This window comes from Diabrotica undecimpunctata, chromosome 6 (assembly GCF_040954645.1).
Source record: "Diabrotica undecimpunctata isolate CICGRU chromosome 6, icDiaUnde3, whole genome shotgun sequence".
Taxonomy (NCBI): Eukaryota; Metazoa; Arthropoda; class Insecta; order Coleoptera; family Chrysomelidae; genus Diabrotica; species Diabrotica undecimpunctata.
Window position 1 is genome coordinate 143,130,590 of NC_092808.1, and position 25,389 is coordinate 143,155,978.

The following is a 25,389-nucleotide window of genomic DNA, read 5'->3' on the forward strand; positions in this document are numbered from 1 at the left end:
ACACCAAATAAATTTTGGCAGGATGAAACTGTTACAAGTCAAAGGCACGCTTTTGTAAATAACTTATCTACTGGTTTAAACCCACCATCAGGAAAGGGACGCAGGCTGATAATAGTACACATTGGCAGTTCAGACGGTTTTGTTGAAGGTGGTTTATTAACTTTTGAATCAACTCGTACCGGTGACTACCATGAAGACATGAACGCTGATGTCTTTCAAGAATGGTTCGAACAAATGATAGATCTTCTTCCTAAGAACTGTGTAATAGTAATGGATAATGCAAGTTATCACTCCAGACTTATAGAAGGACTGCCCACAACCAAGTGGTTAAAAAAAGACTTGCAGAATTGGCTGAGTTCAAAAAATATTACGTACCATCCCGGATCTATAAGAAAGGAACTTTATTCGTCGTGTGCCCTTCATAAAGAAAAATTTAAAAAATACGAAATTGATGAAATTGCCAAAAATCGTGGAATGACAGTACTTAGATCCCCACCATATCATTGTGAATTAAACCCGATTGAACTGGTATGGGCACAGATAAAGAGTGAAGTTTCAAGAAAAAATACCACTTTTAAAATTCATGATGTTAAACAGTTGTTTTTGGAGGCCGTAAATAATGTAAAACCTGAAAACTGGGAAAAGGCAGTAAATCACACTATTAAAGAAGAGGAAAAAATGTGGAAGCTGGACAATATTACTGATAAAATGATCGAGCCAGTTATTATAAATCTTGGTTCTGAAAGTTCATCTTCTGAATCTGATTTGGATTTGTAACAAGTAGCTGTAAGTTTTATATTAATATTTTTATTCATCTATTTAACATACCTTAGACGGTTTTAAAAACTCTTTTTCTCTTTTGTAATTTTTAAAAATTAAAAAAAAATGTGAATTTTTTAAAACCCTTTTTAATGTAGGCCAGTCAGTTCTAATATAGTGTGTGATAAAAGAGGTACACATAACACTTTATAACACTGAAATAATTCATTTATTTTTTACAATTATTCAAAGTAATTTTTCAATTAATCTTGAGCACGCCCATGGAGTGGTCGGAGCTACCAGTTAAAATTATGCTAATTACTCTCTCGTTCATAAAAATAAACAATAATCAAGTGTAAAATCCAAACCATTTGCATTGAAAGTATATTTATTTTTATTTAAGCCTGTTGATACATAAACAACAAAATCAATTATAATTTGCGAACTAAACATTATTACTTTAATAGAAAAAGTAAAACTAAAAAAAAGTGCTTTTGCTTACTCTTATAAACCCGCTTTTTAAAATTACGTATTTAGGATTGTAAGATTGCGCACGTATTTTTATGAACATAGGTCACATTTATAAGATCCAAAACCTGCGTAGGCACTGCACTTTTCATGCCACCATTCAGCACACGATATGCACTTAATCCAGTCTTCTGTGATAGGTTCTTTAAATGTTTCGTTGTACCCTGGACAGCTCCAAATTTTCTTATGAGGTGTTGTTTTTGACTTTGTGAAAACAGCTTTTTCATTTTTTTGTATCTTCTCTGTCGGTCTGAGGTTCACATCTGATTTCCTTTTTAAACTCCCTCCTAGAAGCGCTTGCGGTGATTAATTCTCTATAATTTATTGGAATACAGGGCACAATGGAGATCTTATACACAAATAAATATTCATATTTTGTAAGATTCCCATTAGCCAAACCGTCCTAAATCAACTAAACAAGTATCCAAAGAAACAGGACGTTGCTTGGAATAATTTTTATTTATTGGCCCTGGTTGGCAAATCCACTTTCGTCTTGTAATTTGCCCAATACTTTCTTTGTCTTTTTTTAATTATAAGGTATATGTCTTTAACGGTACAAAAAAAACATGAGTATTATTAATTTATTTGAAATCACATTCTTAGCTTTAATAATTTCATTAAATTACAATTACATATATATATATATATATATATATATATATATATATATATATATATATATATATATATCATTTTTCCTATTTGAATAATCATAAATTTATCCAAATATAAATTTGAATAACAAATTTTAAAGTTTGAACATTCTAAATTGATAACATAATTGACTACGCTATTTTATTAGAAGTAAAAACATTAAAAAAGCATTACGGAAACATATTATACGACTTATATACGAATATATACGAATTAAATTTTGAAAAAGTATTATTAAAGCAATAACAAATATAATTTTTGATATTGTACGATTTATAAAAAGTGAGAGGCAGGTCTGGAACATACCTATTCAAAGACTAGAAGACACAAATTTAACAAAGAAAGTGTGATATTGGAAACCGAAAGAAAGATGAAAGAAAGATGACTAGATGAGGTGAAAAACGGCTTAAAATGATGAACGGAGAGAGGACGGAGAAAAAAATTACAGATGAGATGTGAATGGCAGCAAACAGCCAGATTAAAAAGATCAACCCAGTGTGAAAAGACGAAACAGTAAGAGAAAACTATAACCATTCGTATGGAAAATCCAGAAATAATCCAAATGTCGATGTCTTTTTTCTGTTTCTATTTTTATTGTTTACTTGTAAACAGTTCTTAGGGTGGCCTCATCTGAGCTTTACAAAAAGTTAAGAAATAAAAACCTAACAAGCCACAACATATAATAAACATAATCAAAGTTTCTTCACATTAAAAAAATTACATTATTGCTGATGTTTCTAATAATCAGTTGAAGATGACACTAGTTCTCTTTTTGGAAGATTATCAAAAACCACCTTCTTATATTTCGAATTCAAACGATCCCTTAGTTCTACGGTGTGGTTATAATCCCTGGTTTCACATACTACTTTTACCTGAAATCAGAAAAAAGGAATGTAGCACTATTGATAGATCAATATAAGTATATATGTTACGGTAAGTATGATTAAATGGAAATTATTAATAAATTACCGGCTACTATTAACACAACCCGACTAGCTAGGTAAAAGCAATACCTAAATATACCAGAATCACATAGACCGGTAATTATTAATAAATCCCGTAAGAAAACGGTAAACGTGATAAATTTCTATATCGTATTAGTCACTGCGACATATCAGTGCTAAATAAGACGCGTGGCGTACCACAATCCTATTACTCCTAGTAAATCTATAGTCGGAAGCGGCGACTATAAGTGTAATACACTATTTTAGTTGAACGAGCTGTGTGACAATTCGATTTAGACTCCACGAAAGAACAATTTAACGATAAAATTAATACGCTTAAATCTGGAAAATGAAAAAATCATCAGCAATTCACAAGAGATGAGTATTATGCAATTTTAATGAATGTTAAGGAAGAAGGAGATTTAACTTCAAAAAGGCAAACTGGCAAAAGTATACAGACATGCTAGATTCTGAGCTGCTATGTCTTGAACCAAAAGTAAAGAACTACGAAAAATTTGTAGAGGTACTTAAAAGTGTGTCTAGAAAAGCTATCCCCAGAGGATGTAGGCAACAATATCTTCCAGGGATGTCCAGCGAGTCCAAAGAACTAATGAGAACGTACCAAACCCTCTATTCCACTGACCCTTTTAGCCAAGAAACGGTTGACTGCGGAGCAGTACTACTCCAACAGCTAAGTCAAGCCAGACAGAAAAAGAGTGGATTGAGACCCTGGAAAAATGGACATGACACATAGTAGCAAAATAGCATGGAACCTTGTATAAAAACTTAGCGGTGATCCAAAAGATCATAAACCACCTTGCAAGGTTAGAGCAAACCAAGTCGCTGCTCAATTTTTTATGATTGGAAGAACTACGAACCGATATAAGGGCCAAAACACTGGAAGAAGTTTGGATTCGGAGACAAACCACCTAGGTACTCCTTTTACACTAAAAAACTCTACGACGGTATGAACAGGTTAAAAAACGGGAAAGCTGCAGGTGTGGATGACATATACAGTAAACAAATAAAACATCTAGGCCAAGGAGCAAAAAACTGGATCTTGCAATTTTATAACACGTGCTGCAAAACCTGCGAAATTCCAAAATCATGGAGGAAATCTAAAGTAATAGCCTTGTTAAAACCAGGAAAGGACCCAGAAAACCCCAGTAGCTACAGATCTATCTCGCTGTTGTGTCACTTTTTCAAACTATACGAGAGACTCATACTCGCCAGAATAGAAAAAATTGTCGACAAGCACCTCATCCCACAACAAGGAGGATTCAGACCCGGCAAATCTTGCACTGGTCAAGTCCTCGCACTAACAGAACACATTGAAGAGGGCTTTGAAGAAAAACTTATAACAGGAGCTGCTTTCGTAGATTTGACAGCAGCCTATGACACAGTAAGGCACAAAACATTGCTCCGCAAATTATACGACACGCCATGACCACCATCTGGGTAACAGTCGTTTTTTCGTTATGCTGGAGGGTAAAGTAAGTAGGTGGAGAGTTCAAAAAATGGCCTCCCACAGGGAAGTGATTTAGCACCAATGCTCTTCACTATATACACAAACGACCAACCTACGCCGACCGAAACCAAGCACTTCCTCTATGCTGACGATCTTGTAATATGTGCTCAAGGAAGTAGTTTTGAAGAAGAGAAGAAACTCGAAACTGCCTTAAAACAATGACAGCGTACTACCTGCAATTCTCTGAGACCCAATCCCTCTAAACCCAAGTCTGCGCTTTCCACCTTTACGCAAAGGAAGCCAAGCGAAAACTCCAAATTGCATGGAATGGTAATACATTAGAACACACAAACCAACCTATATATTTTGGAGTAACTCTGGACCGGTCCCTCACTTACAGACAACATTGCATAAAAACGAGAGGGAAAGTAACAACTAGGAATAGCATACTCAGAAAGCTAACGGGAAGTAAATGGGGCGCACGTCCTGGCGTTTTAAAAACAACGGCACAGGCACTGGGTTTTTTAACTGCTGAATATGCGTGCCCCGTTTGGGGCAGATCTGCCCAGACCAAACAAGTTGATACTGCGCAAATGAGACATGCAGGATAGTAACGGGGTGCATGAAACCAACGCCACTCTCAAATCTATATAAAGCAGTGGGTTTTGCAGAACCCTCAACACGCAGAGGCGTTGCAGATCACATAGAGAAAATTAAACACATTGTAGACGAGCGGTATGCCCTATACAAAGCTCGAACACCACGAAAGCGATTGAAATCTAGGAAAAGCTTCCTTGGAACGGTGCAGGATGAACCGCCTGAGTATTTTCCTCTTCCCCAGGTTCAATGGACCGGCCAGTCCCTAGACTTTAAAAAGTGGAAAACTATAAATAGGATAAGAACGGGGGTCGCTCTAGTAAAATCAAACATGGCAAAATGGGGCACAGAAGCCTCTTGTACAGGAGGCAGAAGAGGCAAAATGGGGCAGAAGAAGAAGAAATTAAAAGAAGAATAGTGCTTTCCAATAAGTGCTATTATGGCTTGAGGAAACAGATGGCCCCAAAACTACCCAGAAAAATTAAAGTTACCATATATAAAACACTAATAAGGCCAGTGTTAACATACGGGTCAGAAACGTGGTCATTTACACAGAACGACCAAGAATTGCTTAAACGTTTCGAGAGAAAAATTCACAGTGGGAAGACGAGCCAGAGGAAGACCAAAACTTAAGTATCAAGATAACATAGAGGATGATCTAAAATCCATCGGAGTTAAAGCATGGAGAAGAGTTGCCAGAGACAGGGGCGAATGGAAGATTGTTCTGAAGAAGGCTTTGGCTCATAACGAGCTGTAATGCCACTGATGATGAAGGATTCCGTGCTGCAATTGTAGTGGCCAATGCAATTGACAACGCTGCAAATGTGAAAAAATAAGCTTGCTTTGTAATTCTAGGTGCCACAAGATCCTTTCCTGTACAAACAAGTAATTGTAGTCTGGTAACTTAAAAGATAATGCGTGTTTACGAGTTTGTTTTTACTTATTTGATGTCTTCATGTTTTCAAACTCAATTGTGTTAACTCGATAGTAAAGAGAGGTTTAAGGCTTCTGAAAAGTGAACGACGTCCTGTAAAACAAAAATCTTATTTACTTACCTCTACACTAAAAATGTCTGATGCTACCCACGCCCTTTCATGCATAATATCCTTAATAGAGACTCCGACTGAAGATATAATCTTGCAAAGTTCTGAGATCCCGCCAGGCCTATCGCTGACTTTAACTTTAAATTTTACTAAACGACCATCTGCTGCTAAACCTCGTTCTATGCAGCGACCTAAGAGAGTTGTGTCGATGTTACCTCCAGTTAAAATAAGCACAACCCTAAAATAATATAAGTTTGTCGCTTATTCTCTTCACATTTCGATAGTCAACAAGATTTATCTTATACATTAAAGCACTAGATAAAGGCATCACAATATTTACCTTTTTCCTTTAAACTCCTCAAGATTTCCACTTATTATGGCTGCCAAGCCGCACGCTCCCGCTCCTTCAACAACACATTTTTCTTTTTCTATAAACCTTAAAATGGCCACAGCTATCCATTCTTCCTTAACAACTACCTGAAAATGTATACAATTATATATTTTATTTATATTAATTAATTAAACTAAAGCGTGAAGGCCCGTTATATTGGCTTCGATATTATTAAAAAGATTAGTACCATACGTCGAAGAAATAGTTGGTGACTACCAGTGTGGTTTCAGGCCTGGCAGATCGGCTATTGATCAAATATTTACAATAAGACAAATGCTTGACAAGTATTGGGAATATAATCACGACGTGCATCAGATTTTTATAGACTTCAAACAGGCTTATGATTCAATTAATCGTGCGACATTATGGAAGGCAATGATCGAGCTTGGCGTACCCAAGAAACTAGCTGCGGTAACACAAATGTGTGTAAGTAACTCTTTTGCACAAGTTAGAATAGGGGGAGAAATATCAAATGCTTTCTGGGTAAACTCTGGACTGAGACAGGGAGATCCGTTGTCCCCATTGTTGTTTATCCTGGCCTTAGAATATGTCATGCGAAAAATATATCCAAAAATCAAACCAGACATAACTGCTCGGGGAGAAAAAATTATACTCGCCTTTGCCGATGACGTAGAAGCAGTAGCACAATCAACATTAGAAATTAAGGATATTTTCTCGAGCTTTGAAGAAGCTGCATTAAACATCGGTCTAAAAATAAATGAAGACAAAACAAAATACATGGTCGTCTCAAAACAAGAACGACGGCGAATAAGGCAAAACATTACTATAAATGATCACAATTTCGAAGTGGTTAAATAATTTAATTATCTAGGAACAACAATCACAAATGACAACAAATTAGAGCAAGAAGTTGAAACGAGAATAATGGCAGGAAACAGATCTTTCTTTGCAATGCAATATCTAATGAAGTCAAAACTTCTTCCACGAGGAACAAAAATCCGGATATATAAAACCATAATACGACCAGCAGTCGCGTATGGAAGTGAAACATGGACGCTAACAAAAAAAAACGGGTGTGGCAGTCCAGTGGGACTGCCGGTAGAAGTTACACTTTTATACACGCATTCGCGGTTACAAATTTATTTGGGAGTCAATCTGCACAATCATTACATATGTAATGCTATAGGTAAGACATATCAGAAAGAGAAACAGAATTAATAACAACTTACTAACAATTAATAAATAACATTTGACCTGTAATAAGAGTATAGTAAATGAAGGATTGAATCAATATTTTAATGAAAATGTATATTTTTATTTTCATATATGTATGAAAGGAGTTGAATGCAAAAATTTTTTTACACATACTCTGCAGTAAAATTCATTGTTTATTTTGTTATTAATATAAAAATACAATACAATACACTGCAACATAATTCAATATAATAATACAATACAAATTAAAATGCAATATTCATAAGTATTTAAAAATGACAATAATATACATAACTTTTCTACTTACGCATGTGTTTAATTTATCAAGTAATAATATTAATTAAAAAGTCCCCCCCCCCCCGACTGGGAATCGAACCCCGGTATCGAAAAGAATAAATATACAAAAGGAACATTTTTAAATTCGAGAGAGGAAGAGAGAGACAACATATCTTCTGTCTCTCTCTTACTCATTATCTTACATATGTAATGATTTCACAGATTCACTCCAATACAAATTTCCAACGTGGAGCGCGCGTATAGAAGTATAACTTCAAAAGAGAAATAAATAAATTGCTGGTGTGGGAACGTAAAATTCTTCGAATGATATATGGCCCTTGCAGAGACAGCGTGACAAACGAATGGAGGTACAGATAAAATAACGAGCTAGAGTCTCTATTCGGAAAAGAAAATCTAGTCAGATATATAAAGGCCAATAGACTCAGATGGGCAGGGCATGTGATACGCAGTAACGACAATCGCCTTATAAACAATGTGTTCTGGGAAAGGCCAGAGGGAAGAAGGTCTGTAGGGTGGCCTAGAAAAAGGTGGAAAGATGCAATCAAAGAAGATCTAGAGAAAATGGGAGTGCGACAATGGGAATTACTGGCACAGGACCGACAAACATGGAAGGCAATAGTAAACGGGGCAAAGACTCACGAAGAGTTGTAGCGCCATTGATGATGATGATGATGATGATGTGAAGGCCCGTACAACTACAATAACTAAAGATTATATTTTGTTTGACTTTCTTACCATCTTATCTACTAAATTTTTAGAAGTCAACCAAGCGTTATAGCCTACTTGAGGGACTGCAAGGCCATCAGCTAATGTGGCTTCTATTTCAGTATGTATTGGATTGGTATGTTCTATTGCATTCGTGTAACTTGCACATCTTTCCGATTCTACTCCCTAAAAAAATTGGTTGTATAGATTAATTATGTTGGCCATCGAATTATATTGGGGAGACAAAAAAGTGATCACTACAGAGTGTTAATTAACTCTTTGGATCTCAAAATAAAAGTTTATTTAATAATTTTTAATATAAACTGGTTTATATGTATATTATAAACATGACGAAAGGTATTTTTTGATATTTTTACAACAAGATAATAAAATTAATGGTTTTATTATAAAACTACTCAGACACTGGGTTACTGTTTGTGATACACTGCAAAACAATTTTTTTCCCTTAAAGTGGGAAAGTTCTCGCGAGTTAGCTGAGTAGTACAACGTTACTTCTGGCACAGCCCCTAATTTTATTTTTGGACATTTTACTTTCGGAGTAAAATTCCAACACTGAAAAAATTTCTCATAGGCTCGAAAATAATTACTTTTTACCCAAGATATCTCGTAGAGTATTAATCACAACTATGCGCAAAATGAACTTTCGATATATAAAAAAAGAAAAAGTGTGTTATTAGAAAAAAAAGAAGAAATTATTGTGCGAAGAAGAAATATTTTAAAGAAATACGCACACTTCGCAGCATTGAACGGAAAACATATCATTTGGATGAAACCTGAATTAAGGAAGGTCATACAGTTGGAAAAGATTGGCAAGATGGCAAAGGTAAACACGAAGCATTTATAGAAGGCTGCTTTACAGGATTAAAAGCTCCATCAGCAAAGGGACGACGTTTAATCATTATCCATATAGGAAGGATACAGGGTTCCTTGATGATGGTTTGCTTCAATATGAGTCAAGAAAAACAGGAGATTATCATGAAGAAATGACTTCCGAAGTATTTGAGTGCTGGTTTAAGAGAATCTTAAGAAAATTAGAACCAGTCAATAGACGTTTTAGCGTAACTTCCGCGACAGCCGGGTAGCATCAATAAGCTTTCTGTAAATTTATTTGTTTTTTTATAGCTTTTTGTAACAATAAAACACCGAAAACTTTGTTTTCGAAACTTCCACAAAATTTATTATAAAATCTTATCACTACAGCTGTTTCGGCAGAGTACCTTTCTCAAGTGACCTATTTTTGGTATGCATTTACACATTATAGTCTTTAATCTTAAAGATCTTAAACATTTAGTCTTAAATTTTTGATTTGGTATTATTAATTTTTGCTTGAAAATTAATACAATGAAAAATGAAAATGCTCGGCCTTTGTTAGGTGCAGTGGCACTTATACACGATACTTTGAATTCGAGCAGCACTGAGCCTTCGAAATAAAAGACAATACAAACGGAGGCCCATTAACCAGAATAGAAAGACAAGAGGTAATTTTAATTATTACACAAAATTAAAAAGTGGGATACATAGCAGTTTTTTAAATATACCAGGATGCAGGTTTCAGTATTTGAAAAATTACTGCAAATGGTAAAACCAAAAATAAATGTAATCTATCGTTCTGATGGAATTTCTAATATATAGGGAATATAAATTAAATTATCTAAAATGTCTAAACTATTGTACTTTATAAACACGTGGAAATACAAAGATAAAAAGATTTTAAACAAATAATTTAGTTTGATTTGTTTGACAAACCTTGTCACTTTTTCGGTATCGCTATTGGCTGCGATGACAAAAATACATTTTTTTTATGTTCTGTGACTACAACCACAGAAGGGTTGGTGTATTCTGTGCTACAACGGCCAACGGCAAAAGATAAAGTTGGTTCATCTTGCACGGAACCGAACGCCAACGCCAACGGCGAACGATGTTTATAAATAGACATACAAGTTTCCCATTTGACCATATTGTAACGCGAACGTCAGCGCCAACGCCAACGTAAAGTTTATAAATCAGCCTTAAAATTGGTTCATTTTGAACGGAATCGAACGCCAACGCCAACGCCAACGGCGAACGATGTTTATAAATAGACATACGAGTTTCCCATTTGACCATGTTGTAACGCGAACGTCCGCGCCAGCGCCAACGCCAACGTAAAGTTTATAAATCAGCCTTTAAGGACGTATGACACTATGCATTTTCTTGTATCATTTCTTATATCGTTTCTGATATAGAAAGTTATTTATGTTTTCTTGTATCGTTTCTTGCACGTAAATTTGTGCTCTGTATGACACTAGGCAAGTTCTTTTACCGGAAATTGTATGTGATTCGGCACATGATTGGTCGAAATTTTGACACATAAAAATAGAACTGCAGTACCTGAGGAGTTGAGGACCCCAAGCCAGACGCTACTGATTATTTTTTAAAATACTGTGGTTCAAAAATGAAAGAAATAAAATGTCCCAATATTAAAACTAAATTGGAAACCATAATTTTTGAAGATATTCAACAGGCTGTAATGGAAGACAGAAATAATAAATAATTTGGTTGTAATAATTTATTTGTTTTTTTTACAAATTATGTGTTTGAGTGGCATGCTCTTGCTCTTGAAATTCTAATCTTATTTGGAGATATATTTGATCAAATCCCTGTGATTTATTGGTTTTCAATTTGGCTACTGCTGTTCTAATCTTGGTTATTGTTGGTGCGTTGGTGGGCACTTTTCTCTGATGTCTGCTTGGTCTAATTGTATATCAAAGTTCTCCTTCAGCCGCCATTATGACAGAAGTTTTACGTTTTTGCGCACAAATTGGCGCATTTCTTGTACAAGAAACTGCAGCGGACACAAATTCTTGTATCGTTTCTGATATAAGAACTATACGCTTGTATGCCACTATAAATTTTTTGGTTATATCAGAAACGATATAAGAAATGATACAAGTTATGTAGTTAAATATTAGAAATTTTTTTTCGCCATTGCCCTTTGATAGATTAGGGATACTATATTATTTATCTATGGATTAGGGGATATAATTTGGCAATTGTCAAATCAGCAGTTGCCAGATTGCAACAGTTGTTTGCAATTAATCTCGAAAGAGACAAATATTTACTATTTATTGTTTCATTTAAATTAAAAATTGCAGAATCCATAAAATAGTATAATCAAAATGTACTTTTTAAAAGCTTTCTCTCTTTATATTTGAAGCATACAACATATGCATTATAAAATCATCCCAACACTGCTAAATCGAAATATTTTATTTCATGGTTGACATTTGCAGCAATATTCAGCTTGTACTTTCGGTAAACTCAACCAACATTTTTAATATAAAATTATCTCTACTCATGCAAAATATACTCTATTTAGTAATATCTGTAATATAAATATATTTTATTGTTTATTAATGACGCAAACAACTTCTCTTTGACTGTTTGATTATCCCGGCTACGTCAACGAAAAAAAAAATCGCGAGAATATACTATGTTAAATTTCGTGTATAATGATAACGGTTATAGGCAGCACATTATACACGTAGATTACCTTGCAACCTTTGGGACATTCAGTAAAAATTCGTTTATGGATAGTTTTACGGCGATACTACAGGGCCCTGATTCTATTTCATTTCGATGTCGAAATTTAAAAGCGACTACGCCATGACAGTCGCAATCGCTAGCGATTCTCATTCATTTCGATTGTAGTTAAAACTGGGGATATTTACTTTATAATTTTGACACTGCTGAAAATTTGGGTTGGTCCTGTTGTTTATTGGCTGCACTAGGCTTGTTGAATGTTTGTTGTTTGTTTTGTTTACGTTTCGTGAACGTCTTTTTTTTTCTTGTTTGAGTTGTTAAATCATAAATATTGGCAATTCTCAATTATACTTTGAATTGAAAGAAAAGATGGCAAGAAAAAAAAAGGCGATGTGGGAGATCCTTAAGTTATAACCACTAAGATTTGACTTAGTGGTTATATTCTAATATATTTTTAAATTTACTGCAGCTTAGTAATACTAACCCTAAACATTTTGGGTATCCTAGAGGCATAAACACCTTCTTCCAAATATGGTTCTAATACCCTTATTAAATAATTTGCAGCTTGTTTATTAAGCCGGAATTGCTGCCTAAATTGAGCATCACTTAGTGAAAAAGAATTTTGAGTATCCCGTAACATTCTTCTTATCCTCCGTTATGAGCGTCGGATATCTATCCTCTCTCATTCCTCCAAAACTAGCAAATGTCCGTAAAACACAGCCATATTAATACTTTTTGCCTCAGTTTTCCTTGCAAGGATCAAAACACCGCATACCTAAACTGAACCTAAGTTCACTTCTAGTCCAGACTGTCATGTCAGATTAATTTCGACTCGAAATGAAATTTCAACCACTTTCTTGAAGTTGAAATTAATTTCGATAAGTCGAAAATTAGTGACGTCGTTTGGTTAGTTCAGCTGAAATCCACAAGGTTCGCAAAGTCGCATTTCGACGTCGCCATATTAATTTCGACATGTTTTGAGTCGAAATCTGAATTAGAATCAGGGCCCTGGGATGCAAACGGTTAAACAGAGGCAAAATACTAAAAATATGTGATATATGTACTTACGATGACTTTAATACTCGGATTTAGTGTCTTGACTGCTACGGCCACCCCAGCTAACAGTCCTCCTCCACCGGTTGGTACTATCACAGCGTCTATATCTTCTACTTGTTCTATAATTTCTAGTCCGATGGTTCCTTGAGCAGCTATGACCCGAGGATTGTCGTATCTTTAGGTAAAATGTAATATAGATATATATGTCTCTAATAGAATAAACGTAACGTTAGCTTATTTTATTAATGAGAAAAGCAAGTATAATAATAAATTATTAATCGTTAACGAGAAGGCAACCAGAATATAGCCGCAAATGTCAACCATGGAACAAAATATTTCGGTTTGGCAGTGTTGGCATGTTTTTATAATATATACAGGGTGAGTCATGAGGAACTTTACATACTTCTACCATATGTAGAGTCCCTCAGGGAGCATATCATGTGGCCACTAAAAAATGTCAACTCCTCTTCTTTATTAATTAACAGGGTGATTTGTGTAATTGACCATTTATTTCATTTTACTGTAGTGTTTATACGGCTCATTTGATTTTTTAAATTTTTGCATGATACAGTACACTACTATCAAGCATTCGACTGGTATTAGCTAAACTAAAAAATTCCAGGACTGGCTTTGGAAAAATTAATTTAGGGATTCGTATTAAATATTACACCCTGTATATATTTTTTTTAAAATGCAATAAGTGATTTTCAAACTACATAAATAGCCAATGAAAACGACATATGCGACAATGTTGTCGCACTTTTATTAAATTTTTAGTGAACGATCAAATCTTACCAAAAATAGAACAATCATAATGAAGTATCAAATTATAAGGTAATTAATTTAAACAAATGTTATTAATTTCAAACATTTTAATTGAAATGATAAACTGAGTCACTGCACAACAAAAAACAGTAACTACTAACAATAACGAAGAACAATTAAAAAAAAAACTAAAAATATGTACATAGTTATGATAAACCCATAAATTAGAACTGGAAAAGATACAATAATGGTAACAAAATAAAAATAATTCAAAATAGATTTTCGAAATGGAACCCTGCAGCCTGTATACATTTTTGTTGCCGAATTGTTAATTGACGTATTGAATTACGGATACTCTGGGGATCGTTTCTAATAATATTACAACAATGTATAATTCTATCAATTAATTGTTGTCGGTTATTAATATTCACTGCGTAAACTAGTTGCTTGAATCGTCCCCAATATGGTAATCAACGGGATTGAAATCAGGGGATCTTGAAGGCCACGAAATAGGACCTGCACGTCCTATCCACCTGTTGCCATAAACATTATTGAGATGTTGTCTCACTGCCAGTAAAAAGTGTGGGGGTGCCCCATCATGCTGAAAATACATCCCTCGGATAGCAACGTTCGCGTTGGCAAGCAAATTCGGCAAAATATTTTGTAGAAAGTTCAAATAGACCTGCCCTGTTAAAGGACCATCAAAAAAGTGAGGACCTACTAATTGGTTATTTATGACACCAATCCACACGTTAACCGAAAACCTTAACTGAGAACGACGTTCTCGAATAGCATGGGGATTTTGTTCTGCCCACACATGTGAATTTCGTGAATTATTTATCCCGTCTCTGGTAAATTGGGCTTCATCTGTAAATAGTGTCCTGTATAGCGTTGGTCGATTATTGTTAATCCATCTACAAAATTCCAACCTATCGATCTCACCTCCAGCATGTAGTCGCTGAACCATTTGAATGTGATATGGGTATAGATTATTTTTTTGTAAGACTCTACTTACTTTTGATTGAGTAACATTGAGTTCTCGACTTACTTGTCTAGTGCTTATTGTAGGGTTCATAGTAACGGCGTCCATAATGTCATCTTCCTGCGCTTCATCTACATGTCGCTCTGTTGTTCCACTAGGAAAAGTGCCATTTTCTCGCAAATAATTAAAAACTGACCCAAATGTTGGATGACTGGAAGTTCGATAATTAGGAAATCTCCTGCGATATTCTCTACTAGCAGCCCTACCATTCATATGTATTCTTGTACACATAAATAACAATTGATAATGACAATAATGACAATGGGTATAAAATATCAAGAAACGTCAAACGGTCAACGCCAACCTTCATTTTAAACTTTTTTAGATTTATTTTTATTTAGTACAGTTGATGCAATGTATTATAAATTAGACATAAAATTTTAATCATTTATCATCAACAAAAACTAACACATACAAGAGGTTTGACTTTTTAATCAATTTAATTTATTATTTATCGAAAATAATGCCCCAATACGATCTATGAGTAAAAATTTAAAATTGAAAAACAATTGATTCTATCGTAGAGATAATACAAAGTGACAGTAAAGATGTTAATTTTCTACGTATTAGATTATGTTGTAGGAACTCATTTTAATTAAAATGTTTGAAATTTATAACATTTGTTTAAATTAATACCTTATAATTTGAAACTTCATTATGGTTGTTCTATTTTTGGTAAGATTTGATCGTTCACTAAAAATTTAATAAAAGTGCGACAACATTGTCGCATATGTCGTTTTCATTGGCTATTTATGTAGTTTGAAAATCACTTATTGCATTTTAAAAAAAATTTATACAGGGTGTAATATTTAATACGAATCCCTAAATTAATTTTTCCAAAGCCAGTCCTGGAATTTTTTAGTTTAGCTAATACCAGTCGAATGCTTGATAGTAGTGTACTGTATCATGCAAAAATTAAAAAAATCAAATGAGCCGTATAAACACTACAGTAAAATTAAATAAATGGTCAATTACACAAATCACCCTGTTAATTAATAAAGAAGAGGAGTTGAAATTTTTTAGTGGCCACATGATATGCTCCCTGAGGGACTCTACATATGGTAGAAGTATGTAAAGTTCCTCATGACTCACCCTGTATGCTATATGCTTCAAATATAAAGAGAGAAAGCTTTAGAAAAGTACATTTTGATTATATTATTATATGAATTCTGCAATTTTTAAATTTATATAAAACAAGAACGAGTAAATATTTGTTTGTTTCGAGATTATTTGCAGTTATTATTAGAAATTTTTTTGGCAGTTGCCTTTGATAGATTAGCGGATAGATTTGGCCATCTTCAAACCATCAGTTGGCAGATTGCAACAGATGTGCACCAAATGTTAATTTTAAGACCATATTTACTCGTTCTTGGTGTAAATAAATTAAAAATTTGCAGATTTCATAAAATAATATAATTAAAATGTACTTTTTAAAAGTTTTCTCTTTTTATATTTGAACCATACAACATAATACATTATAAAAACATGCCAACACTTCCAAACCGAAATATTTAAGTCCTGAAACGTGCAATTCTTGTAGAAAGGTTTAAGGAGGAATTCACGAGACACTAGGAAAAACTTTTCTGGAAGATTCATTTTAGAAGAGTAATTTTGCACATTAAGGTTAGAAAAAAGGAGAAAAAACAATGATTGATACATTTTGATCATTTATTAAGACCTATAGAAACTCATAGAAACTACTACGTCAAAGAACACCTGTGCATATTTGTTATAGATAAATACGTGGAAAACACAATTATAATCTTGTATTTTAGAAATTTTTTACTTACCCATTGATAAAAGTCCATCCTTTTTCCGCCGCCAGTTGCATAGCTCTTTTCTTCGCTTCTGCCATATTCCTTCCTTCCATAATGACGTTAGCATTATATTCTTTACATTTTTGTATTTTCATTATCGGAGCTGTTATTGGCATTACCACTGTTACTGGAATTTCCAATTGGTATCCATGATAACTAAGAGCTTGAGCGTGATTTCCCAAAGAAGCAGCAATCACTCCTTGTTTTTTCTCTTCCGGTGTTAGTTGTATCAAAGCGTATCTAGCTCCACGTTCCTTAAAACTAAAACAAGTAATTTGCGTTTAATTTTGTCATTTACATAAATATTACACTGTTAGGTATTTACTTTGACACCAAAACTTTTGCCGAATCGACTGATTCCACTTTTAGAAGAAAATAAATTTATTCCAGACGACAAATTTAAAACAAAGTATGGAACAGTTGATCCGGTCCACAGAATAGAAAAAATCTTCTTCGTGCTAAAATATACAAAGAAGCATATTGCGGCTTTTTCTTTATTTGATCTACACTGCAGATCTTTCTAGCAACGATATATAAGTTTGTATCTCCTTCAACGCTACCTAATTTTTAGATCTGTACTCTAACTCCACAAAAGCATGAACAATCTCAATTAAAACCTAAATAAAATTAAAATTTCTTTAAAAATAACAACCTGGAGCAAATGACGGCAAGTGGCGAATAAAGCAAGATCAATTTAAACAATTTAAGCTTATGTATGCTAGATTCTGAGGTAAATTAGGTAATTGAATCAGACGTTTACATTTGTCCAGAGCTACTGAAGTGGAATCTGTTAATTTTGTAATAAATTATTGTTTCTTGAAAATACTCCGTATAAAAATATGTTGTATGTAACCAAGTGCCCCAGCTCTGAATTTTCTGGATCCTCAAACAAAAGAAATACATTATGTTTTAAAGTACTGATAAGAGAATGCCAAAAATGACATTGTAAAGAAATGTCAATGTTTGTTTTTTGTTTTTATTAATAAATTTATGAACAATGAAAACATTAATGGTAAAACAAACAACGAAATTTATAACAAATACTCTGCTTCAATAAGAGAATGGCTGCATAACTTTGATCGTTTTGGTGACTAATCGCAGAACATGTTGATGATGTATCTTGATGTTTGATCAAATAAAATGTGCAAGCTTACCTTCCAGTTTGTTGCAGAAAGTCTTTTTTTAAATATATATCCATCCCAGTCATACTAGACATATGTGATCTCTAAAAATGGAAAAATATTAATATATTTTACCACTTACATAAACTAGTGTGAATTGAAACAAAACTAAATCGCACAAATCACAAGAGGTGACGTCATCGTTTATCCTAATGAATCAAAAACACAAGAGGGAGTAGGAATAGAACGGAAGGTTACTGTCATTATTTTGAACATATACTCCTATAATATTTCAAGCAGTACCTACTGCTAGATATCTATTTTTGTGCTCAATGGTGTTTAAAGAAACGCCCCAATTCAGCCAAAATATTTATTTCTTCAGACGGTTAAACTGCACTGAAAGCTCTGAGTTTACAACTTATGAGTTAGTAACAATTTGTAACAACAAAAGAGTCCCTTAAGCAACTGACAGGGTGCAATAAAACTAGTCTTGATAAAGAATGAGCTAATATTCCTTTTATCGTACCAGAGCCATTGTGTAGCCTACTGGGAAAAAGTTTCAGACCAAAGGTAAGTAAAAAAGTTAACCTTCCGCTCGCTATGCAAAAATATTTTGGAGCATTGACAGATTGAACTCAGTCAATACAGCTGTTCTCACTGGATACTGCTTACTGAGATATCATCTCTGCCAAACGAAGAATATTGACAACAGAGCAATATGTAGCTCCAAAAGCTCCAAAATATTTTAGAGCTTTAAAAGATTAATTTCGGGATCCATTTAGAACAGCTGTTCTAAATGGATACTGCTAACTAAGATATCATCTCTATGTAACGAATAATGTTCACAGTAGAGCAACATGTAGATTTTGAGAAACTGCAAAGGAAATGACCGGTAATGAGCTTTTTTAGAAGCCTACGTTTGAACTAAAGACAAATTTTGGGTACAGAAGACACAAAAGTTTGTCAAGTCACAGGGTGGAAAAGTCCAAGACGCCAATCGATTCCTTAAAAATCTACAATTATGTGCATAAAAAAATATTAAAAAAAGGAAATAGATGTCAAAATAAAACAGTTTTGTATAAATAAATAGATAAATAGAGATTTTTCTTACCACGCATGGAGTGTATGCTATTCCGCTCCTTATTTTGTAAGCCGCTGATGTTATTTCCTCGAATGGGACCATTACTGGTTTTTTAGGGTTGCACATTGGGTCTTCATATTCCATTTCTAGTTCCTAGAAATATATAAATCAATATAATAGTCCAGTAAACATTGTTAAAACTTCTTAATCCTTAGAAAGGCGTCTTTTAACGCGAGGCTAGGCCTAGTACAGCCAAAGGTAAACTTTTAAACATACATGAAAGGGCATAACGTCTTTGAGTTAAACAGATAATTTATCGAGGCAGTAACAGAACTGGTGTAGAAAGCAAACAAGCAAGTAGCTCAAGTACTAATTAAAATCAGGAGAGGTAAAGCAGTTGCTATTGCAGATATCCCAGAGACAAAGCAGATGACATTTCTGCAGAAATATGAACAGCTACAGAGGAAATAGAAACATTTTTGTTAGTTTCTTTTAGCTTTTCTGAGTTCACTCAGCTATTATATGCATCGATATATAATACAAAATAGACTGATCGTTGCAATGTAGTCGAGTTCCCCCAGTACGACAGATAAAACTGACGCAAACCAGTCCCTGCATATCTTTCTAATTTGTCAGGTTTATCGACCACGTGACCTAAATGACCAATGAGAATGTCACGAGATCGATAAACATGACTCATTAGACAGATATGCAGGGACTGATTTGGACTGTTATCGGTACATTAAAGCGATGATGCATTCGTTTCATGCTCGGTGAGTACGTGAAAAAACTAGAGACGCCTCGAAAGGCCAATCAGCCATCCTCTCTCTACTGTGAACTCTCTCTTAGTAGTGAATTGGAACGCGTACGTAAGTGCACACAAAATGTGTACAATTTAAAAATATTTATTGCATAATAAAAAAACAAAAAATGGAAATGTCTCAAGACAATTTAGACTTTTAGATACTTACCGACCACTTCCGAAGATTAGACGAACTTTGAAATCCAAAACATAAATTTTATTTCAAGCACTTGAAAAAGAAGATGGATGGGAGCACATTTCCGCTCTAATCAAAATGACTAAAGCGGATTGCCTGAAGAACAAAGGTTCATACCGGAGAGAATAAGCAAAAATTAAACAAAAAACCAACACAACTGGCCCACATAATCCTACAGATAGTTCACTATCACTTGACACACTTCCAGTAGCGCACCTAGAATTTGCCTCTGGGGGGGTTTTGGTTGGTCACCGAAAATTTTTTTATGATGTCACCTCCATTTTGTGTCCTTAAAATGTGTAAGTAACAGTGTCGGAATAGGGTCCTGAGGGGAGGGGGGGTTAAACCCCCAAACCCTCCCCCCTATGAAATAAATTTGTAGCGTTAAGTAATAAATATTATTATTTGTGTTTTTAGTGTTAGTGTAGAGGAAGTTCGTGGAAATGAGTGGCTACGAAGAGTAAGGCGACCACTGAAAAGGGAAAGCTGAGGAAAAAGAAGAAGTGTTAGTGTTAAAATACTGTAAATTAATTAATAATAAATTAAGTGAAAATAAATAAATGAAAATAAAATAACAGCACAATACGAATGTAGGGAAGACTGACAACTAGTAGCTTTCATTTTTTGTTCACCATGACTTGATAGGGCACACTGGATTCCGCGTTCGGACCTCTACTTCCGGCTAAGTGCTTATGCGGTCCGTGGCCGTACGGGGAATTATTCTCTCTCTCTCTCTCTTTGCTAACGCTTTATTTAAAATAAAATTCTACCGCAAAGTTCAGAATTCACTCAAAGTTATGTATGCTAGATAAACAGTTCCGAGCATATTAACTAATGAGCACAAACGATTTATTAAATCTCTTTTCCCATTTGGTAATTTATTAAATATTATCCATTTGTTGCTTATATAAACTTTATTTTTTATTTTTTTTTTGTAATCTATACCTCTCCGTATGAGAAATTGCAAGGAAGACAAACAGAACCTACAATAAATTTTTTTCCAGAATTTATTCTAGACATTACTCTTTATAAAAAAGTATTTGCCATTTGTATATTTTTGAAAGGGATATACAGACAAAAATTATGGTTTAATATTATCTAAAATAAATTGATAGCTTATTTTTAATTTCGACTGATATTCGATGATACATTGACCCCTTTTTATTGTTAAGTACTACTGTATGATTAGATACTTACACGGTACCACGTGTAATAATTTATATCTAAATTATATAGACATATGTATATATAGTATATATTGTAAATCTTCCATTGATTAATAAACAAGTCCTCGTGACTTCAGAAGACCCGCTCCACAAATCTATCGAACCCCTTTTTCGTAGCAGCAGTCCGTTCTGCGGGTAAAGACAGAGTCCAGAATCAGGATCCTTCCTATTCATTCCCTCCATATTTTTATTTGTAGGGTAATTATGTTTGAGAACTTCTCAGTCATCCCTTTCATCTTGGTGTCCATTTTATTCGCACGAGCTAAGACCAAATGCTCTAAACACTGTAGTGTAATCCCACAGAGTTAGCCGGTTCTCGGAGGTTGTAACATAAAAATCTTATCGTATGAACATCACTGCTCATTATCGTTACCTGTTGCAAGAAAAGCCGTATTGTGGAAATCGAAATTTGCAAGAAAAATCGTATCAATTTAAAATAAACGTAGTAAAAATTATTGGATTTATTTATTTAGTATTGGTATGTTCTTACCGACACCAACGAGTTAGTAGCAGATCACATCATCTATAATTACCTACATAAGCGTAGAAAGATCTCCTCTCAAAATTTCGCTTAAAACATGGCTGATGCCTATAAGATCAAGGCCAAAAAGTCAACTGTCAAATTAGTATCACCCATGTACCACCAATTATAAGCATTTACAGGTTAAGATCATTCATAATTTTTATTATGAATTATACATTGAAAAATCAAAATACACGTAAAATGTAATTCTCGTTTCAATCGATTGTGGTTTGTTCCCACATAAAATAATATTTAACTTAAATATGTCAGAAGAAAATAGTTTCAGAACCTTATTTTTAAATAGTTCAAAGTTGTACATATCCTAATTACTCCACTGCATAAGTTGAAGATTTATTTTCAAAATATTATCATTATTACATATGCTTTAATAGTATTATTAACAATAATAACATGTGAATTTAGAATCACGTGGATCTGATATATGTTTATTTATAATGATAGTTTTACTTTTATTTTGCAACAAAATTTTTATTCTTGGAAATTCGCACAAATAGTTATGGTCAACAAACCAAATATTACTACTTCGTATATACCAATCACCAGTTTATAGCAATTAGGGAGAAATGGTCATCCGAAAAGGGGGTTTGAGCGATCAGCCAACTACTCATCCCTAGCAAGAAGCTTAAGTTACGGAACCAACAGACGAGCCTCGGAGAATAGGAAGGATTGGTCGGTGACGTCTTTGGCAACGAAATATGGAATGCCGGTGCAGAGAGAAACGTATTAAATGATCTGTCCAGACATAAAATCACAATTACAGCAATTCAAGAAACAAAACAGTCAAGTAATGAGATCAGAGATACAAAAACATAGATTATTTTACAAAGTGGTTAACCAACTAGCAGTAAAGAGCTAAAGAGCTGAGAGTGGCGTTTATAGTGAATAAGAAAATAAAATACAATATATTAGACTTTGTAACGATGTGTACCATCTCCGTCCCGTCAGTGCTCCATAGATACGTACTCCCACCAAAAGTTCCTCTTCCATCAACGCGCACTAGAGGAGATAAAAGACCTGCAACGATATAAAACTGCGTATGCCACAAGAGAGAGAGAGAGAGAATAGAATTCCGCTAGAGTGCTGATCTAGTGAACACTCCACTGGGTATTGACTGTAGGCCAACCATCGGAGTTCCCTCAAAGTGCTGATCTAATAACAACTCCACTGCCCTCTTTTATCAATAATATCAATTAATATCAATATTGTGTGTGTATGCAATCAAATTACGGTACCTGTGATGTTGAACTAACACTTCTGCTTCTTTCACAGTACACTGGGGGAACTCAGGGGGGCAGAATCTTCTTAAAGTTGCGTAGTTAAGTTTACACAAAAAAACTGGAGTGTTTATCGCGCTGATATATACAAGACTGAGGTGCGTGTAGTCTGGTTTCTGATTCTTCCACAGTGCACTGGGGGAACTCAGTGGGAGTTTACACAAAAAACTGGAGTGTTTATCGCGCTGATCTATACAAGACTGAGGTGCGTGTAGTTTGGTAGCTTCGCTTCCTTTAAGTCTCATAGGGGCGTTGCGTACAGGGCCGTATCATGGTTACGTATATAAGACATACACACACGTCAATTAAAGAATTAAATATAAAATAAAATAATAAGAAATACTTAATAAAATAAGAATATGTGTGGAGGGACGTAACAATGGGAAGTGGTTGATGTTCTTGAAGATAGTTGTGTAGTGAAGTGTAAGTGGGTATACAAACGAAAGGTTGACAACTCAAATAAAGGGAAATATCGTGCAACCTACTGGTAGCAAAGGATTACACTCAAAAGTTTGGAGTTGATTATAATGAAACTTTTTCTCCAGTCAGAAGGCATTCTACATTAATACGTTTATTTGCTTTGTCCGCAAATTTGAATTAGGATGTTTTTCATGTTGATGTACGACTTTTCAGCTTTTCTAAACGGCGATCTAAAAGAAAATGTTTTTATGACAGTACTTGAAGTTTTAGAAATCGAAAATAACAAAGTGTTAAGGCTCAAGAAAGCCATATATAGTTTAAAACAGTCAGCTCGGTCTTGGTATGAAAAAATCAATAATTTCTTAACTAATCTAGGTTATAAGAAATCTGATTATCGGCCATATTCGCCCCGTGCGTGACCATGGTAGGGGTACTTTGAAACGATGCCAGCGTGCGTAGCGGCGAAATATGACAAAATTGGCCCTTTTAAATATGACCTTTTTACGCATAAATTTATATTATATAAAAATAGTAAGTGTAGTTTTTATAGTTTCCCAAAGATTACATATAAATTAGAGAAAAGAAAAAGATGGATCCGTGCTATTAATATGAAAAAGTAAATATCACATAACTTCATTTTTATGCAATTGAAATAGGAAAAATTTAAATAATTTACCTTAAATGATATTTTATAAGGTTTCAAGCTAACTGCAGAGTGCCTGATGACTTTAGCTTTTATATTATAACTTTTACTATTACTGTTTTTAAATATATGCTCTTTCACGTGAAAAACTTGATTTGCCAGTACTAGATTTTTCCGTTTGTAATTGAAAAGATATATTATGATGAATTTTGAGAAACCCAGTTTTTAATACTACATTTATTTTGTACATAAACCAAAAAAATATAATTAAAAAGTTAATTATTAATAATTGTCAATTTCGCATGTATTTAACAATGTCAAACATATGTCATACGTTTAACCTGAAAATTGGTAGGTCCAAAACTGTCAGATGAAGGCGGTAGGTGTCGCGTCAGTCACGCACGGAGCGAGAAAACTAGTCTAAAAACCTTTGTTTATGTTAATGATTTTTTTATTTTTTCTAACGATTCAAATGAATCAGATAATTTAGTTGAAATTAAATAAATGTTTTAAAATTAAAGATTTAGGAGAAATTAAGAATTGTTTAGGTATGAGATTAACTCATAATAAAGAGAATGGTGTTATAATTCTAGATCAAAACTCCTCTATTGAACAGTTGTTAAAAAGGTTCAATATGGAGGATTCGAAAGGGGTTCAAGCCCAATGAAGATTAGTTTAAATTTGAATAGAGACGATAATGCATCTTCTCAAGTGTCTTATAAGAATTTAGTAGATGGTCTTATCTATCTGTCAGTTTTGACAAGACCAGAAATTTCATATTCTGTAAGTTACCTCAGTCAATTTAATAATTATCATTCAGAAACGCGTTGGAAGCATGTAAAACGGATATTAAAATACTTAAAAGGCTAGAACAGAGTATGGTTTAAGTTTTTAAAAAAATGATAATTATTTAAAAAGCTATGTAGATGCGAGTTGGGGGAGTAAAAGGAAATCTTATACTGGTTTCTATTTTCAGTTTTCTGGTGTACTTATTGTCTGGGAAGCAGAAAACAGAATAGTATTTCTCTGTCAAGCACAGAAGCGGAATATATAGCAATATCAAAAGCTGCTAAAGAGGCTATTTTTTTTTTAAATTTGTTGTATGAGATGGTGGGTATTAATGAAATCGTTATACTACATAATGATAATATGAGAGCTAAGAAATTATCAATAAATCATGTATTGAATAGGAGAACGAAACACATTGATATCGTTTTGTCAAAGAAGCTGTAAACAAAGGTTTGATAAAGCTGGAATATTTAGACACAGCTAACATGCCAGCTGATCTCTTGACAAA

General features: G+C 33.9%; 1 protein-coding gene across 1 annotated transcript in view; it reads right to left on the reverse strand.

Moving 5' to 3' along the window:
* Positions 1-2,596: 2,596 nt before the first annotated feature.
* Srr (Serine racemase) overlaps positions 2,597-25,389 on the reverse strand; it is a 32,831-nt gene continuing 10,038 nt past the window's right edge. The window contains exons 2-9 of the mRNA XM_072535602.1: positions 19,018-19,140; positions 17,940-18,010; positions 16,759-17,046; positions 13,174-13,336; positions 8,593-8,748; positions 6,334-6,470; positions 6,006-6,231; positions 2,597-2,813 (exon numbers count right to left, since the gene is read on the reverse strand). Coding sequence (XP_072391703.1) covers positions 2,679-2,813; positions 6,006-6,231; positions 6,334-6,470; positions 8,593-8,748; positions 13,174-13,336; positions 16,759-17,046; positions 17,940-18,010; positions 19,018-19,140 — 1,299 coding nt within the window. The 3' untranslated portion in view covers positions 2,597-2,678. The remainder of the gene's footprint in view (positions 2,814-6,005; positions 6,232-6,333; positions 6,471-8,592; positions 8,749-13,173; positions 13,337-16,758; positions 17,047-17,939; positions 18,011-19,017; positions 19,141-25,389) is intronic.